This window comes from Leptonychotes weddellii, chromosome 12, assembly GCF_054177405.1.
Source record: "Leptonychotes weddellii isolate Sample4059 chromosome 12, ASM5417740v2, whole genome shotgun sequence".
Taxonomy (NCBI): domain Eukaryota; kingdom Metazoa; phylum Chordata; class Mammalia; order Carnivora; family Phocidae; genus Leptonychotes; species Leptonychotes weddellii.
The window spans coordinates 5,811,965-5,831,387 of record NC_138380.1 but is presented as its reverse complement, the minus strand read 5'-3'; the positions used below and the strand labels follow the sequence as shown (position 1 = coordinate 5,831,387).

Below are 19,423 nucleotides of genomic sequence, written 5' to 3'. Positions count from 1 at the left end.
TCTCTGATTGACTTATTTCGCTTAGCATAATACCCTCTAGTTCCATCCACATTGTTGCAGATGGCAAGATTTCAGGTTCTTGATGGCTGCATAATATTCCATTGTATATATATTCCACATCTTCTTTATCCATTCATCTGTTGATGGACATCTTGGCTCTTTCCATAGTTTGGCTATTGTGGACATTGCTGCTATAAACATTTGGGTGCACATACCCCTTCAGATCACTACATTTGTATCTTTGGGGTAAATACCCAGTAGTGCAGTTGCTGGGTTATAGGGTAGCTCTATTTTCAACTTTTTGAGGAACCTCCATACTGTTTTCCAGAGTGGCTGCAGTGCTGGTGGTTTCTTGATATGGATTACATTGAATCTGTAGATTGCTTTGGGTAATATGGACATTTTAACAATATTGATTCTTTCAATCCATGAGCATGGTATATCTTTCCATTTGTGTGTGTGTGGTCTTCATTTCTTTCATCAATGCCTTATAGTTTTCTATTCCTAAGTCTTTTATTTATTTATTTTTTTGGTTCAATTGTAAATGGAATTGTTTTCATGATTTCTCTTTCTGCTACTTTGTTATTAGTGTAGAGAAATGCAACAGATTTCTGTATATTAATTTTGTATCCTACAACTTCACAGAATTCATTTATTAGTTCTAATAGCTTTTTGGTGGAATCTTTAGGGTTTTCTATGTGTGGTGTCATGTCATCTGCAAATAGTGACAGCTTTACTTCTTCCTTACTAATTTGGATGCCTTTATTTCTTTTTCTTGTCTGATTGCTGCAGCTAGGGCTTCTGGTACTACATTGAACAACAGTGGTAAAAGTGGACATCCTTGTCTTGTTTCTGATCTTAGAGGAAAAGCTTTCAGTTTTTCATCACTGAATATGATGTTAACTGTGGGTTTTTCATATAAGGCCTTTATTATGTTGAGATATGTTCCCTCTAAACCTACTTTGTTGAGAGTTTTTATCACGAATGGATGTTTATTTTGTCAAACGCTTTTTATGCATCTATTCAGATGATATGACTTTTAGCCTTCCTTTTGTTAATGTGATGTATCACATTGATTGATTTGTGAATATTTAACCGTCCTTGCATCTCTGGAATAGATCCCATTTGATTGTGGTGAATGATGTTTTTTAATGTATTGTTGAATTTGGTTTGCTAGTATTTGTTGAGGATTTTTGCCTATGTTGATCAGGGATATTGGCCTGTAGTTCTCTTTGTTTGTGGTGTCTTTGTCTGGTTTTGGTTAATGCTGGTCTCATAAAATGAATTGGGAGGTTTTCCTTCCTTTTCTATTTGTTAGAATTTTGAGAAGAATAGGTATTAACTCTTCTTTAAATGTTTGGTAGAATTCACCTGTGAAGCCATCGGGTCCTGGACTTTTGTTTATTGGGAGTTTTTTGATTACTGAATAAATTTCATTCCTAGTACTCAGTCTGTTCAAATTTTCTATTTCTTCCTGATTCAGTTTTGGAAGATTGTATGTTTCTAGGAATTTCTCCATTTCTTCTAGGTTGTTCAATTGTTGACATATAATTTTTTATTGTATTCTCTTATAATCCTTTCTATTTCTGTGGTATCTATTGTTATTTCTCCTCTCTCATTTCTGATTTTATTTGTTTGAGTCTTCTCTCTTTTTTTCTTGATGAGTTTGGCTGAAGGTTTATCCATTTTGTTTATCTTTTCAAAGAAACCAGCTCTTGGTTTCATTGATCTTTTCTATTTTTTTTTTTTTTTTGTCTCTATTTCATTTATTTTCACTCCGGTCTTAATAATTTCATTTCTTTGGGCTTTGTTTCTATTTCTTTTTCTAGTCCCTTTAGGCATAAGGTTAGATTGTTTGAGATTTTTCTTGTTTCTTGAGGTAGGCCTGTATCACTATAAACTTCCCTCTTACCTTGCTTTTGCTATGTCCCAAAGATTTTGGATCATTGTGTATCCAAACCATTTTTATTTTTAAAACTGTTCATTCATACATACTTATAGACAAAAGACTGGAAGGTTACATACCAAATGTCAGTAGCGCTTCTTGTTTTAGTAAGGGGGTTGTGGGTGATCTTAACACTTTTTTTCTGCTCACTGTCTAAATTTCCTGCAGTGAACATGTATTGACTCATAAGAAAAGTACTCGAATTATTTTTTTAAGTATACAACTCAACAGTGACTGGTAAGAATTATCTGTATTGTTTTTCTCAAGAAGTTTCTACTGTTGAAGTTAAAACAGATATTTCATGTGCTTGAAATCTGACCATAAAGTTACAAGGCGATTTTAGACAAATATACTAGAACTTGTCATAGATGGAAAAGAATGTGTCCCTTTCACAGTTGTCACTCTGGAAGGACTTCTACTTACCCCAAGATACTGTTTCCCAAGATGTTGTTTTGCTTTGGCGGTGGGGAATTTATTTTTTGTTAATAATTTTATTTATTAAACTAGGTGATAAATGTTCATGGTATGAAATTAAAAGGATAAACAGAGCAATGGTTTATATTTCCTTTTCTGGTTATTTCTTTTATAAGGGTTTGTTGCATGGCCACAGTAGCTTACCTCTCTGAGGCTACGATGATAGTTTTATTTTTGTAAAGTTTTCTTCTCCATGCCTCATGTTCATTTCCTCAGTTCCTGCCTGCTTCTTGTCCCTGCAACTGTCTGTTTTGGTCTCTTCAGCCCTGTGAGAGACTTTCCTCAGATGTCTGGTTGTCAAGCTGTTAGCTAACACTTAATAGTCAGAAACCCAAATTCTAACTGGAAGCTCTGAGCCCATAGAAGGGGGGCTTGTCAGCGCAGAGCCGTGCAGGGGAATCTGGACAGTCTTTTGTTGGAGAACAGCGTCCCACCCAACCCCTTCTTGTGGTCTTAGCCTTACTGCCTTCACTCCCAGGATGGAGGTTCTTGGTGCTGCAGATCCTGAGCCTTTTTTGGATTTTCTGGCATAAATTGGGTTGTTTCTCAATTTGTCTGCTGCTGGGTGAGGATTTGATTTTCTTGGATCTGCTCAGTTATTTTTCATGTGCTTTTCAGTTCCCAAAATCATATTACTTTTGTCCTCTTGTTTTGTTTCCCTCCCTGGTGGGGATTTTGCTTTGGAGTGTTTTGGTGGGGAAGGTATCTTCTAAATTCACAGGAAGGATACAAAATTCAGTGTACTTGTTCAATCTGCCATCTTATTCCAGTACTCCCCAAAATATTTCCTGAACCCCATACCCTTTTTTGGCAGAACAGAGCCACTTTACAAGCCCCATGGGATATAGTTCTCCACTCCAAAGCTTTGTCTATCTTGATCACTGATTTCATTGACAGATAGTTCTGAATGACTTTCAGCTGTTTCTAGGAATCAGATACATCCTCCTTACCAGGTTCAAGATTTTGTACAAGAATGTGCCGTAAGTTGTTGCTGAGGCCCTGGCTGAGAAGTGCTGCGTACTGGGGAGGGAAAGAGCATGTTAGGGAAAGGATAATGGAATCCCTGAGTCAGCTTTCTTGATGACTCCCATTTTGGTGTGTGACCCTTCCTAGAAGAGAGTCATTCCCACTGTGATTTGGACCCAGGAGGTGAGAGAGGTGGGGTGTGGGTCTTATATGGAGATGGACAGTGCCCCTCCCCCAATCTGATGGGTTCCCAGAGTACAGGTGCCCTCAAGTGGTCATGAACACAGGTGTGGAAGGCTAATCTAAGGAGGAAGTTGGAAGTTGGCTTGTGTCATTTTTCCCTCCAGGCTCCTGTGACGTTTGATGACATCACCGTATACTTGCTTCAGGAAGAATGGATGCTGCTGAGTCAGCAACAGAGGGAGATCTGTGGTTCTGACAAGCTGGTGGCACCACTAGGTATGGGTTTCTTTTCACTTTCCTGCCACCTGAATCTAGATCAGCATTCCAGATTGTATTCAACTATGACATACTTGAGAATTTTCTGGACTCCTACCATTTTTTTCAGACCGGTTTACATTATTCATCTGCTCAGTCCCATATGTAACTTAACTGCACGTGGATTCACATCCCACCCTTTCTCTTCTCCCCTTCAATTGGCCAAGAGAAGTGGGGAAGTCGGGCATGTCAAGGCTGGACCTTGATGCCTCACCATATCACAGGGTGCCAGGTGGGAAGCTCCACCTGTGGTCTGTGGAGCTGCAGGGTGGATTTTGTTTCAGGTGCTCATAGGGCCCTGGGAAGTAGTGAGTGGTGGTAGAAAGAGGATCATCTGGTATGTGGGAATCTGCTCTCAATCCCAGCCTCCACCACGTGACACTGGTGTGCCTTCGACCAAACCCTTTCACTTTTTTTTTTTTAAGACTTTATTTAGAGAGAGAGTGTGTGCGTGCGGAAGGGGAGGGAGAGAGAGAACCTCCGGCTGACTCCATGCTGAGCGCAGAGCCCAACGCCAGGCTTGATCACACAACCCTGAGATCATGACCTGAGCCGAAACAGAGTCAGATGCTTAACGAACTGAGCCACCCAGGTGCCCCAAACCCTCTCACTTTTTAAGCCTTGGTTTCCTTCAGAGGGCTGTCGTAGAGGCTTAATGAGATAAAACAACTTCAAACTTGGTGCCCATGTAGGTATTTTTCATCTTTTCTGTTTTCTGAGGGTCTTTTCTCTGCTCCTGTGGGTAGACTTTCGGTACCATGGACAGAGGTGATGGTCGTTCAGCTGTGGGTACAACATACATACTATTTTCTCAGTTCACCTCGATGACCACCTGCTGTACCTTTCTCTTCTTGTCATGTTGGCCCCTGTCCAAGGCTAATGGGAGCAACAGTCTCAGCTCTCTGTGGGTGGAGGGATTGCAGCTAGGTTGGGTCTTCTCCCATGCCTGCCAAAACCAGTTTGAAAACTTCTGGTTCTTTTAAACCAGAAGTTGCAGAATAGCAGCTCATGGGCCTTTTTTTGGCTTTCATCACTTTTGCTTGGTTTCTTTACAATTAAAAAAAAATTTTTTTTTTAAGCTTATTTAAGTAATCTCTACACCTAACATGAGGCTTGAACTGACGACCCTGAGATCAAGAGCCACACGCTCTTCTGACTGAGCCAGCCAGGCGCCTCAGTTTCTTTACAATATTTAATAAGTTGTCAATATTTAACCTGTGGGAACTTTCACATGGAATTATGATTTCTGGTTTTTCTTGAAAAGCAGGACAGTCTGGCTATGCTGACCCTGAGTTCCACATGGTGGCTTCCCCCTGGGGGGGAGCAGTGGCTGCCCCCACACACAGGTCACCACAGCCTCCTCATCTGGCCTGGTTTCCTCAGTTATGTTATCAGTCTGACCCCTCTCAGCATTTGAGTTTATGAGCCTCTCTTCTGAACCAGTAGTTTTCATACCTTTTCAGCCTCAAAAGGGGCACAGAGCCTTGCTTGTGCCCCTCCTTGCATTCACTCAGACCCCCATTCTTTTGGGGACCTCATGGATATCTGAGTTTCTGTCTGAGTTTCCAAACCACTGTGCTAAAGCATCGAGATTCCTACCTGTGTCCTTGACCAATTATCTTACAGTGCGGAGAGGATGTCCCAGGTAGACCCTTCCTTGATGTTGTGATGTGACCTGGATCCAAGACTTCATAAGTGCTTCTCTCTGTTCCTGACTCAGGACCGACTATTGCCAACCCAGAGCTGTTCTACAAGTTTGAGCAAGGGCCAGAGCCATGGCTAGGCAATGTCCAGGGCCAGAGGAATGTCCTGAGCCACCACCCAGCTAAGTGTGGATCCGCACCGGAGGAGGGGTGCTAGCTGGAGAGAGGGAGCAGAAAGATGGGCACTAGGACTCCTGTCTCATCCTTGGCCTCTCCCTGTTCTCTGCCAACTCACTCACACGAATGCTGTCCTTCCCCAGCCACCACCTTATCTGAAATATGCACACCTCCCTCAATATCGTCCTCCAACCTCTCCATCTCCCTTTATTTTATTTCTTCCTGAGAGTATATGTTGATTTATAATTCTATATGCGAAGTTCCATGGAGGCATGACTTTGTCTTGTTGACTCCTATAGTCCCAGTGCTGAGACCAATGCCTGGCGTATGGCAGTTGCATGATAAATAATCACTGAATGAATGAACAGATGTTTGTTAAGTTCTAGGGATTTATCTTGGCTTTTCTCCTCTGAGAAGCCTGTCCTGTTGAGGGACTGGCTTGGCTAGAGTCAGGCCAGGTGACATCTTGTCATTGGATGAGATGGTTGAGTGGAGCAGCCCCCACTGTAGGAGAAAAGGGAGGCCAGCTCTTACAGGAGCCGACTCACAGGCATCTGCTGTCCCCTGTGATCTGTCTCAGAGGGACCACAGGGAGCCCGAGACTTCAGAGATACTAATTTATTTTGTTTTCCAATGCTTGGCTCTTTAAAAAAAAATATTTTATTTATTTATTTGACAGAGAGAGAGAGCGCACGTGCACAAGCAGGGGGAATGGCAGGCAGAAAGAGAGGGAGAAGCAGGGAGCCCAATGTGGGGCTCCATCCCAGAACCCTGGGATCATGACCTGAGCCGAAGGCAGACCGACTGAGCCACCCAGGCACCCCCAATGCTTGGCTCTTAATTTTGACCCGGCTTTCTCTTTATTAGCCATTTTGTGCTCCTGAGTTGGCTACAGTTAGAGCAAATACCGTTGAGTCCTTGGCCACTGGGAATCTGCACTTACGTTGATGCACAAGAAATGGCTCTGGAGGATTTTAGAGCTGTCTAAGCTGCGTTTCAACTTAGGAGTGAATAAAGAAACTTCTAGTTTAGCTTGAGGAAGAAAAATATTAGTGAGTTCATGAGAGTTGTTGCCTCTTTGGAAGGGCTGTGGTGTGAGAGAGGACTTGTGTTTCTCTGGAGGGCTGAAGTAGAGACCCTGGGTGGAAGTTACTTAAAAGTGGAGCACAGCTAAAGGCAAACTCTGGGGACCAAAACCATCTACCCAGGAGGTGGTAGGTGGTACCCTTGCCCGAAAGATACGTGAGCAAAGTGCAAATGCCTGTCTGGCAGGGGTACTGGAGAAGGGGATTCCTGCTGAGGATGGAGTTGCAGGATTTGGCTTTAATTATCTTCCTTAACCGACATTTTATTAAGTTCAGCGTTCTTATCCATAAGTAAGTTGGAACTCCTGAAGATGGTTGCACTATCTTAGGTTGCAGAGATGAAACTGTAGAGATCTTTTTGGCCAGGCGTATCTGCCCTTTAAACTTCAAAAAGGGGGAGATGCTTAAAGCTCATTTGATTGTCTTCTGGGTCAGGTGAGGTGGGCCTGGGGAGCTAGGGGTCTGAAAGAAGAGAATTCCAAGTAGAGCCTGGGCCACTCTTGTGTGTGATTTCCAGCTCTCATATTTGCTACACCGAGAGGCCCATGAGGTGCAGTGGCTCTAACTATAGGATTTCTGAGCAAATTGCATTGGTCTCTTTTCTCTAAAGGGAAAAACGAGATGGGCTGCATGGAAGAAAAGGACTCACGAAGTCCTGCCAGAGAAGCCGGACTAGATCTGCCCCCACAGAAGAAAGCCTGTCTTTCCCACTTCAGCACAGAGCGTGGCAACATTGAGGTAGACTGTACAGGGAAAAGCAAAAAGCCCTTGAAGCCCCGCTCTATCCAGAAGTCTTGGTTTGTGCAGTTCCCATGGCTGGTCATGAATGAGGAGCAGACGGCTCTCTTTTGCTCTGCTTGCCGCGAATACCCATCTGTCAGGGACAAACGGTCAAGATTAATAGAAGGTTATACAGGACCATTCAAGGTGGAGACTCTCAAATACCACGCCAAGAGCAAAGCTCACCTGTTCTGCATCAATGCCTTGGCAGCACGGGACCCCATCTGGGCGGACCGTTTCCAGAGCGTCCGAGAGGAATCTGGAGATGTCCTGGCCAGCCCTGAGCACCTCTTTACGGCAGACTATCCCATATTGTACCCCCCGGGGCCTCTGGGAGCCTATGATAACATGGCCCAGCTCCTGCCCAGCCCAAGAGCTGACCTGGAGGACCCTGGGGGGAATGGAGCATTTCCTACATTGTATCTAGACTGCATTTCTGAGTTGAGGCAAAAAGAAACTGCTGATGATACCCACAGGTCCTCAAATGTCAACATTTTGCGTGATGCTGCTGAACCCGGTGGCCAGGTAATGTGTTTGTAATGATTGCTGTGTCTCAAGGGGAAGGATTCCATACTAGCAACAACACGTGTTGCGTGACCATGACGGGAAAATTACAATAGCCATACCCGCTGCAAACATTATAATGTTCTAGACCCTAACATGCTTACGGTGCACTAGGCGTTTTATGTGCTTTACTAGTGTTACCTCATTAATTAATTTATTTAAAGATTTTCTTTCTTTATTTTAGAAAGAGAGAGCACGCATGGGGGGAGAAGCAGAGGGAGAGGGAGAAAGAATCTCAAGCAGACTCCCTGCTGAGCGTGGAGCCCATGCGGGGCTTGATCTTACCCCTCTGAGATCATGACCTGAGCCAAAATCAAGAGTCAGTGATTAACCAACTGAACCACCCAGGCACCCTCTGTTATTTATTTAAGACAACAGCCCTATTCTTTTCTTTTCTTTTTTTTTTTTAAAGATTTTATTTATTTGAGAGAGAACACATGAGAGGGGGGAGGGTCAGAGGGAGAAGCAGACTCCCCGCGGAGCAGGGAGCCCGATGCGGGACTCCATCCAGGGACTCCAGGATCATGACCCCAGCCGAAGGCAGTCGCTTAACCAACTGAGCCACCCAGGCGCCCCAGCCCTATTATTTTCATCTCCTTTCGCAGATAACAAAACATAATTAGTGGGACAGAACGTTCCAACATCTGATATAAAGAAAACTTCTTAAGTTCAGGACGATAACCTTTATCCAGAATCCAAAACAGTCACAGAACTCAATAAATAATACGTGACCACGGAACAACCACAGAGCTCTTAAATAATTAATTTCTAAAATGTTTTTAACTTTAACTTCAGAATCATGCGGCAGCGTTAAACACTGCAGAATTTCCTCACACGCGTTGTTTTATGTACTGTTTTTGATGCTGCTCTGAGGCTGGTGGAGCAAGTCCTACTAACTCGTCTTGTTGGGAGGACACAGAGCGTGGGAGGACTGACCTGGCCAGAGCCCGAGGGCTCGTGGTGTGCCTGCGCTGGAGCGTGGCCACCAGCCGGCGGCACCCCCCCCCCCACTCCCTGCGCACGCGCACACGGGGCCGGAAGCTCTAGCGCTCACCTCGCGGGTACCTTGTGAGTTCTCGTTGTTTGCAAAGGTGGCTGTAAGGAACCTTGTGTGAACTGGAATTTTGATTAACGACATCCTTTACCATTTCTCAACTATTTCATATAAGCAAGATTTTACTAGAAACCATTTTGAGTACCCCTTGGGTATTCCCATGAGAATAGCTTAGCTGTTCCTCAGGCCTCACATCATAAGGGCCCAGCCAAAGTTAGTAAGCTTGAATTTTTCCAGAATCTAGAAAAGTGACGAAGCTCATTTCTCTTCATGTTCATGTTCCTTCTACTTTTTAGTATTAGAAGCTAATAAATAGGTCTAACCGTTTATATTTGAATTCCTTTAGCAATAAGGCATGTGTCAACCGAGTCACTGAATACAAGCATCTTTCGTTCTTCTGTACTACTTCTTTTTTCTTTCTCTCCCAGTGGGAAATCTTAGCAGGTGCTAGAGGCAGATGGTCACCATTGTAGTCATGGATGAGTGGAAGGCACCGCCTTAGGACTGTATAGGGCAAGGTGCAGTCATAAGGCTCTGCCAGGACCCCTGTTCTTCAGCGCATTTTTATTTCCTCCTAAGAGACCCTAGGATCAGACTGAGGCTCTTTTTTTTTTTTTTTTTTTTTGCCTACTAACTCTGGGCCTCACAAATTTGCTTCTCTGACTTTGATGGATACATTAATTCCTCAGTTACATCTGGGCCTCTTGGCAAGCCTCCCAAGGGAAATAGGCCTCGAGAAGGACCCTAAAAGTATCACGCTGGGTGTCTGGCGTAAGAGGCGTATTGAGTGACTACTGCTCTTTGTTGCAGGATCCTTCTGAAGAGGGGCTGTTTGAGGAGGTTCCTGTGGTGTTTGAGGAGCTCCCGGTGGTGTTTGAGGATGTGGCGGTGTATTTCACCCGGGAGGAGTGGGGCATGCTAGTCAAGCGGCAGAAGGAGCTGTACAGAGACGTGATGCGGATGAATTATGAGCTGTTGGCTTCCCTGGGTAAAGATTCACGTAGACCTTTGTTCGCCACCATCATCTGACATGGGAAACCCACAAGGGCAGCTGTGGCTTGTGGTCATCTTCCCATTTCTGCCCTCTCCCTGTACATAGAGAGAGAGATTATATTTTTTGCACCCCAGAACTCTCCCTGCTTTGGGATACAGTACTTTATCCACTCTTCATCCATCTCTCCATCCATCATCCATCCTCCACCAAACATTTATTGACTACCCCCTATGTGCCAGATGGACACAAATGAAGCAAGGTCTCTGCTTTTAGGGGGCTAGCAGGTTTTCGGGAGAGACAGACACTTGAACGAGAAACTCTGAAAATAACACAAGCGCCGTAAAAGAAGTTCAGGAAAAGTGCCCTGAGGCTGCTGAGGAAGGATGATTTCATTTTGCTGGCTGTTGGAGGGAGGGATCAGGAAAGTCTTTATAGGGTATGATATGTTTTAACTGAGTGGGGCGGGGGACAGGACAGGTGGACAGGGAGAAGGAAGGGCATCTGGACATGCCAGAGGGAGGGACGGCATGGGCAGAGGCGTGGAGGCGCCTCTCCTTCTTCTATGCCAGGGCTGTTTCCTTGTGCCCAGGGGCCAGGAAGTGTTGGTGGGCTTGGCCCAGGTGTTACTAGTGGGGGTGCTGGAGAAAGATGAACAGAATAGCGCTTGTTACCTTCTCAGAAGAGTGCTCTCTCTCGCATCTACCTCTTGGTCTCTTTGCCTTCTGTTTCCGTCAGATACCCAGGGTTTTCATCAAAAAGGGAAGGCAGGGGGCGTCAAAAAAGGAAGACAACTTTTCATCTTAGAAAGCTCTTATTTACTTACTAGCATATCTGGTAACAGCAACCTTCCAGAAGAGGCTGCTGTGCATGACTTAGGAATACAGCAGCAATCTGCATCCTGACTTCTACGGGATAAGAACTAAGAATATCTGTGATTTCACTGATGTCCTAGCCCTTGGTTTATACCACCCTTTCATGCGCAGCTAAAACATGGATTATTTTCTGCACATTCCCGACCCGTATGCTTGTTTTTATCATTGTTCATCATTTTTAAATGGCTCCCCAAACATTCAGAAATGATGTAAAAACTGGTTTCTTTTGCGACAATAGAGGTGTCCTCATGCCCTCGGCCCAGGGCACTTGTATGAAGTACGCCTTCAAAGAGCATCACTTCCCCTGGCACTGTTTAAAAGCAATGAGAATGAAGGGAAATCCATTTTTAAGAAGTACACACCCACTTACAAGAAGTTGGCTTTTGCTTGAAAGGAATGCGCACTAGTGATGTGCTTTGCCCTGGGGACCCCTGTGGAAAGCAGCGGGTGACTGGTATTGAGCACGGGGTGTCTCCCGACGCTGGGGCTGGCCGAGCTCCATGTAAGCACTTGGTCAGTTTCTTTTTAACTTATGTAAGTGAGGAAAGGGGGAACTCTTCGCTCCCTGGGGGAAATAAGGGACAGTTCAGTCTGGGTTATGTTTTGTTTGGATGAACAGTAAGTATAATCAGAGGAAGGGTAATTAAGTTTGCTTGAGGGTTGCAGCTAGGAGTCAGGGAAGGCTTTATAGAGAATGGGGCTGTCCTCGTCAGTCATCTGTGGGACTAAAACGGGTACAGAAGTCTGGAAACAGAGTTGCATGTGTGATCCCTTTTTGTGACTTTAATTAGGTCTTCAGTGATTATCCTTTAATTGCTGTCTGATTTAGACAGTTTTCATGTGTGAAGTATAAAACTTTAAGGAGAGGGCGCCTGGGTGGCTCAGTTGGTTGGGCGACTGCCTTCGGCTCAGGTCATGATCCTGGAGTCCCTGGATCGAGTCCCGCATCAGGCTCCCTGCTCGGCGGGGAGCCTGCTTCTCCCTCTGACCCTCCCCCCTCTCATGTGCTCTCTCTCTCTCATTCTGTCTGTCTCAAATAAATAAATAAAATCTTTAAAAAAAAAAAAACTTTAAGGAGACTTCAGAATATAACTGGGGCCAAACAAAAATGATTTGTATGTTTAAATATGAACTTTTAAAGGCCATTGAGCTGATCGCTGGGATATAAAACAGTGTTGAAATACAGTGCAGGTGCTATTTTGCTTTGGTGAGTGTTTTTTCTCCCACATTGCATCCTCCTGTGACAACCACTTTAAGAGTTGAGAATCAAATAGTATTTGGTGCTATCTTTCAATTATTATTATTATTATTTTTACAAATAGGACTTCTCCTTGGAGTGAACTTAAATTTTGAAAAAGAAAATTCCATCATAATTTTCACAGCCAAGAAAAGTTCTTTTGGCCTTTGAACAAAATCTCCCATCCATTTTTAATGTTTCTTATATTTTGTCTTAAAATACTGTGTGTGATCTGCTTATACTGGGTGTTTCAGGAAGCTTCTGTGTCTTTATTTTATTCTTATGTCTGGAAATCATAACAGCGGCTTCTGCTGGTCACTGAGTATCTACTGTGTGCAGGTCCTGTGTTGAGTCTCATATATATATCCTCTCTAATCCTTAAACCAAACCTCTCAGGCAGGTGGTAGTAGTCTTTTCAGATGAGAAAACAGACCAGGGAATCCCAGCCATCTAGCTGGAAAACAGAGAAACTGAAATTCTTTCTATTCTGTGCATTGTGTGTGCCTTACACTCCTTACACTTCCTGCTTGTGGATGTTTACTGCCAACCGGACTCCATCTCTTTCTGTTTCAAGATTTGTGCTAATCATGTTGTTAATATAATATTATTATTATTATTATTATTATTATTATACACCAGGTATAAGACGAGATTATTTAAGACTTCAGTGTAAGAATTTTCTAAAAGTCTTCACTCCCATCCCCAGTCCCCCTTGCAGGAGGTTGCTAGTTTTCCCGGCTCTTTCAGACCTTCTGTGCAGGTCGCTGTTAGCTCCCTCCCTCCACGAGAACTGGCTGGAGAAAGGGGACTGGCTGCCCCCAGTGATCAGTTCACGTTGCTGCAGCTCAGCTCAGCTTAGGTGGTGGGACATCAGGGTCTGCTGGTCATCGTGCTGTTGATTTCCTGTTGCTCAGATCCTTTGAGGAAACCCAGCTAATTCTTCCATTGCTCTTGTTAGGGTTTACAACTAGTAGATTTGTTCTTTTAGATTTTATAATTGTTTTACCTGTTCTTAAAAAGACAGTTTCAATTTGATGTGGTCAGACTTAGTATTAATTTCTGTCAGATGTTTGGCAGTTAAATTGCATGGACCGAAGCTTTTGAACAGATGGAGTGTTTCCAGGGGAGGTCCACTCACCTGTCACACCCTCCTTGGCTTCATCGGCTGTCTTATCAATAGGACTGAACATGTAGAGGACAGTCACTTTGTTTATGGAGGAAAAAAGAGGTGTGTGTTTTGTTTTTAACACTTTTCTTTTTTTTTTTTGCACAGAACTTTTAACTTTGTTATCAGCTACTGAGCTATGAGATACAAACCAATCAAAAACATTAAAGTTGCTTGAAGCAGGTGTGTACATTTACACTACACAGAAGCCAGAGTCCTATCTTCTGATCCCAAAGCCATCCCTCTGGGGAAGGATGGCCTCAGCTAGGGGGTAAAGGAACACCGTTAAGTTACAATAGTAAGAGTCTCATCCACCTAGGAAAGTAGTCAACAACTGCAGCCGCATTTTTTATGGGCACCAAAAACTTATGTGAAATCAGTTTTTAAAGGTTCTCTTAATCATTAAGTTTTCAAATGAAAACAGGAACCCCACTTCCCCCATAGGCATTCTAGCTCACTACCCAAGAGACTTGAGTACTTCTGTTAAGGCAACTGGAAGCCCACCCTAGCCTTGAATGGTGACTTCTGCCCAGTGTGTGACCTGTCCTTCGTTCACCAGTAAATGCAATCCAACAGAACATGCCATGGGGGAAACAGGAGTTTATGCAGTGCTGCCCTCTGGTAAAAAGGGAACACAGCACTCAAAGCAAAAGGCCACGGAGGGCTCCCTGAGAATCCAGTAGATCCAAGAGAAGTAGTGTATAAGCCAATGAGAGCACCCAGCTTCCAAGAACTGTTAAAGGGACTTCCAGAGTCAGTCTCTCCCATTCATGGCACACCTTTGCTCTGATTCTTGCTCACTACAAACCCCTCTGGAAAGAGGGGTTTGTTTCTAAGTCTAGAACTTCAGCGCAGGGCTGAGAGACCTCATGAAGTATTCTTCTCCGTGTCCAGCCATCTTTGGCAGCTCTCCTCATAATGCTTTCACCTTCCCACTCCCCTGTGGAGGGACAGAAGGACAGGTGATGGGAGAACCTGGGCTCACACTCAAAGGAGATGGACAAGCTCGGCTGCCCAGGGTCAACTGCTCTGGCCTCATAGTCTCTAATCATTAGTCTCTTAGGAGCAACAGAGAACTGGAAAGCAGCAGAATTTAGAGCAGGATGTTTTTAACACTTTCCTATTTCAGCCTTTTCTTACGTAGACTTGTTTATTTAGAGCTATTTATCATTCTACAGAGTTTCTGACTATTTTATTTCTGTACTTTATTTTTTTAATAATTTATTTATTTGAGAGAGAGAGAGACAGAGAGAGAGTGAGAGAGAGAGCACAAGCAGGGTGAGGGGCAGAGGGAGAAGCAGGCTCCCTGCTGAGCAGGGAGCCCGATGCGGGACTTGATCCCAGGATTCTGGGATTATGACCTGAGCTGAAGGCAGACGCTTAACCGACTGAGCCACCCAGATGCCCCTCTTTCCATACTTTAAATTCTGGTTTCAGACTTTGGTCATATTTTTTTTTTTTAAAGATTTTATTTATTTATTTGAGAGAGAGAGAATGAGAGAGAGGAGGGTCAGAGGGAGAAGCAGACTCCCTGCCGAGCAGGGAGCCTGATGCGGGACTCAATCCCGGGGCTCCAGGATCATGACCTGAGCCGAAGGCAGCCGCTTAACCAACTGAGCCACCCAGGCGCCCCAGACTTTGGTCATATTTGATGACGTCTCTTGCTTTCCCCCAGAAAGAAAACTCAATTAGATTCCATTGTTAAGAAACTAATATTTGTCAGTAACGAAAGTAGACATGCCAGTAGAGGGACTTGGTGGAATCCCTTGTTTTTATTAGTAAAAGTGTCATTACGTGCTAAGTGGCAGGTCGTGCGCTTCAGGTGGGCAGTGCCTTTTCTACAGGTGAGGTCATCAACTATAGCTAGACGTCACAGAGCTGGGGCCAGAAGTCACGCCTCTAGGCAGAAGCCAAAACTGAGTGGGCGGGCCCTCAGTGAGAGATGAGCAGGAGTTCAGATGCTGTGTAGGAGGCCACTGCTGCGTGGTGGGCTGGATGTGATGGCCCCAAGTGGGGGCACTGCAGGAGCTGGGAGAGAACCAAGGCAGGGCGCCAGCTGTCTCCCAGTGATTCACGGGTATGGCCTGCCAGCCTTGGGGTGGAAGGGTTAGAAGTCTGTGTTTGTAAGCCAAACCATTTTTATGGACTTTATGGAATGCGTGTGTGTGTGCGCGCGCGTGCATACACTCGCTACAGTTCGGTCCCCTTCGCCATTTTTCCATTACTAAGACTTAGAAAAATCTGTTTGAAATTTCCCTCTGCCTCACTCGTTCTGAAGGGGACAAAAAGAAAAGGTTTTGGGCAACATTTTAGCCACAGCTTCCAGGAAGTCCAGTTGGGGTGCACAATTCCTGGGGCCAGTGTGGTGGTGGCGGGGCAGGCAGAGGTGGCCGATCCCCAAGGAAGATATAAATGAGGTGCACAGATTTGAGGATATTCAACCTCCTGTGTGTTTCCAGTTGTTTACAGATATTTCTTCATAATTACTTTTTTTATCTACGTAGTTCTAACCATACTTAAACCAAAAATGACAGTACCCTGTCCCAGCCTTCTCTGTTGCTGGGTCCTCCTCTCCAGGGGCTCTTAGCTGCATCCTCTAGTAATGTGCCTCATGATTTCTAAGAAATACGCACAGACATTATTTTCAAAAGAGCGAACCTCATAGGATGCACTCGGAAAACAGCTTTATTCTTGGGTGGGAGGATGGGTTAGCCTGGTGGTGGGTACTGAGGAGGGCACGTTCTGCATGGAGCACTGGGTGTTATGCACAAACAATGAATCATGGAACACTTCATCTAGAACTAATGATGTAATGTATGGGAATTAACATAAGAATAAAAAAAAAACAGCTTTATTCTTTCCCATCACTACTTGTTTGGATCAGCTCTGTGCAGCTTTTTTTCCTCACCCTTTGGGTTGTCAAAAGAAAATTCAGGGAGCTTTACTTGATACGAATACCATATTGAGCAAGAAAGGAGCTGTTCATGAACAGGGAGACTTCAAACCCAAGGTGGTTAAGAGCTTGGCTCTCGGCATTTAAAGCTCAGTTTATAAAATATGAAGGAGGGAGTACTTCGGGTTTTTTGTTTTTGTTTTTTTTTTAACTGTGATTGGTTACTAGAAATTTAGATTCTTCTTAGGGTAGTAGCCCTGTGTAAGTTTTCTTGCTCATAACCGATTGGCTTGGAACTCTACTAAGGTCACACTGTCATGAAGAAAGCTTAAGTTTTGTTTAAAGCCAGCATCCCATGTAGGCGAAATGAGGGCAGTTTAAGATTTGATGGCGCGTTTATGAGTGTCTGGTCTAGGGCTCTATTCAAACTGTGGCCTCCATTCTGGTTTCTCTTTAGCAGGTGAAATCAGTTGCCACACAATATTATCACAAATCCAGTGGCTAAATTTTTAACTTATTTCTTATCTTGCAGTTCTAGAGGTCAGAAGTCCAGATGGGCTCAGCTGGGTTCTCTGCTTAGGGTCTCATGTGGCCAAAGTCAGGGTGTCCATCAGACTGGCCTCTTACCAGGAGGCTCTGGGAAGAATCACTGCCAACTGCATTCAAGTCATTGGCAGAATTCAGTTCCTTTCGGTTGTAGGACTGAGGTCCCCGTTTGCTTGCTGGCTTCCCACCAGGCATCATTCTCAGCTCCTACAGGCTGCTCTCATGTCCCCTCCACACGGCCTCCATCCTCCGGCCAGCAGCTGTGTGTCGAATCCTGCTGGCGCTTTGAAGATCCGACTGGCTCTGCTTTTAAAGGGCTGATGTGGTCAGATGAAGTCACCCAGATAGCCTCTCTTTTGCCACGTAATGTCACATAATCATGGGTGTGGCGTCAGGTCACAGGTTCTACCCAGACTGCAAGGAGCAGGGATGAGGAGGGGCTGGGGTCATGGGAGCTCATGTTAGAATTCTGCCTACCCCAGGAGAGGATGTCTTTTTTTCTTTTTCTTTTCTTTCATATTTATTTTTTGTTCATTTGAGAGAGAGAGAGAGGGCACATGCAGGGGGAGCAGCAGAGGGAGAGGGAGAAGCAGGCTCCCTGCTGAGCTGGGAACCGGACATGGAGCTCGATCCTAGGACCTGGAGATCATGACCTGAGCCGAAGTCAGACACCCAAATAACTGAGCCATCTAGGCTCCCTGAGAATGTCCTTTTCCTTGAGTGATACATGCAGAAGTATTTAGGGATAAAGAGGGTATGAAAACATTTTCCTCTCAATGGTTCAGAAAAATACTGCATCTGTATTATTTATATATTATTCATACACATACATAGAAGAGACAAAGGGAGGAGAGGGAGGGCACATGAACGAATGAGCATGATACAGCAAATGGGACAAAATGTAAATGATTGGAGTTCTTTGTATTATTATTGAAACTTTTTAATAAGTTTTAAATGCCACAAAAATGTACACCCTCCCCCTAAATTAGGAAACAAAAGTGTAGTTTTTGTGTAGTAGTCAAAAATCCGGACTTCAGCTAAAGCTAAAGTTTCTCACCTCTCCTACCTCAGCCTGGCCCAGTGTGGAATCTGGAATGTCGTGGTAGGAAGGAGGGGGTTCTCCTCCTCCTCCTCCCCCCAGCTAGTTCCACGACTTCTGCTGTGTCCTGGGTGGGAACAATGGTGGGTGAGTGGAGAGGAGAGGTACGACAGGGGTTTGACCTGGCATCCATCTGTGGCTGGGATCGTGGCAAGCTGATTCTCTGGGTGAGTTTGTGGGTTCTCTGCACCCCTGCCATCACTTGCCACAGTCCCCTCTACACCGGTGACCGTCTGCTTTGGCAGTCAGCCCCATGTGGGCTCATTCCTGGGCTGCCAACAGTCAGGGGCAGAGTCCCTCAAAGTGGCTCCAGGCTTCTCTTTCCCTCGGGGGCCATGTCTGGACCACGGAAAACATATCCTTCGCTCCAACAGACCCTGGGAATGTAGGCTGTTCTCGACATGGCCACCACAAAGGAGCCCATCTGTCAGATTCTGCCTTTAGTCTTCTGCAGGCCTGGATTCATGAGGAGCCCCATATCCCAAGGGATAAAGGTCAGCATGTCATTAGGCTTAAGGTCAGGGGAAAGCAGCCCACAGCACCGCTCCCCATGGTAGTGTGGGGGGCTCACAGTACACTTGACATCTCTTTGCAGAAACATCTCTAATATCCAGCTTCCTGACCTCTTCACTTCCAGCACTGTGACTCCTTTTTGTCGAGGGCTAGGGTCACAGCCCCGTGTTTCGGCCACCCTCCTTTTCAAGTCAGGCCTCGGTGGTCTAGCTTTGGGATGGGGGACAGTTGGCTCCTATCTTTTTGGACCTTGAGCCAAACAGGCAGGCAGACTCACACTTTAATATCCTGTTGCATATGTTTATTGCTATTCCTGATTTGTTGATTTTACATGGATATTCTCTCTTGATTCCTACCATGGAAGATGAAGATCCAGCCCTCTTCCATCACCCCGGGCCCCTATTCCGTCCCTCCAGCCTCTAAGAACAAGTACATCACACTTTCTTGATTAATTCAATGTAAATTGTTTACCTAATTATGATTATGTATTACTTATTTCTGATCAAAGTGGCATATTATGATGATTTTCCTTTGTTGTAGGATATTTCCCCCCTGGAATTGAAATATTTTCTTATTTTGCTAGTTTTCTGTCCTCTCAATGATTCTTCTCTAACTCTCCCGGGGAATTATAAAACTCCTCTGAAAAGTTTTTTTTTTTTTTCAAAGATTTTATTTATTTGACAGAGAGAGACACAGCGAGAGACGGAACACAAGCAGGGGGAGTGGGAGAGGGAGAAGCAGACTCCCAGCGGAGCAGGGAGCCTGATGTGGGGCTCGATCCCAGGACCCCGGGATCATGACCTGAGCTGAAGGCAGACGCTTAACGACTGAGCCACCCAGGCACCCACCTCTGAAGAGTCTTTTCCCCGTGATCAGGCATCCTGTGACAGATCAATTTCACTCTTTTTCTGGGGACGT

The 19,423-nt window shown here is 44.8% G+C and overlaps 1 protein-coding gene across 6 annotated transcripts in view; it reads left to right on the top strand.

Annotated features, from left to right (window-relative positions):
• Positions 1-19,423, top strand: part of ZNF862 (zinc finger protein 862) — a 36,567-nt gene that overhangs the window by 6,723 nt on the left and 10,421 nt on the right. For 5 of the 6 annotated variants that reach the window (XM_031025463.2, XM_031025462.2, XM_081799879.1 and 2 more), the window contains 3 exons: positions 3,733-3,844; positions 7,399-8,093; positions 9,997-10,174. In XM_031025463.2, coding sequence (XP_030881323.2) covers positions 3,733-3,844; positions 7,399-8,093; positions 9,997-10,174 — 985 coding nt within the window. Of the gene's footprint in view, positions 1-3,732; positions 3,845-5,603; positions 5,715-7,398; positions 8,094-9,996; positions 10,175-19,423 lie in introns of all 6 variants that reach the window. The other variant, XM_081799881.1, reaches the window with a different exon arrangement.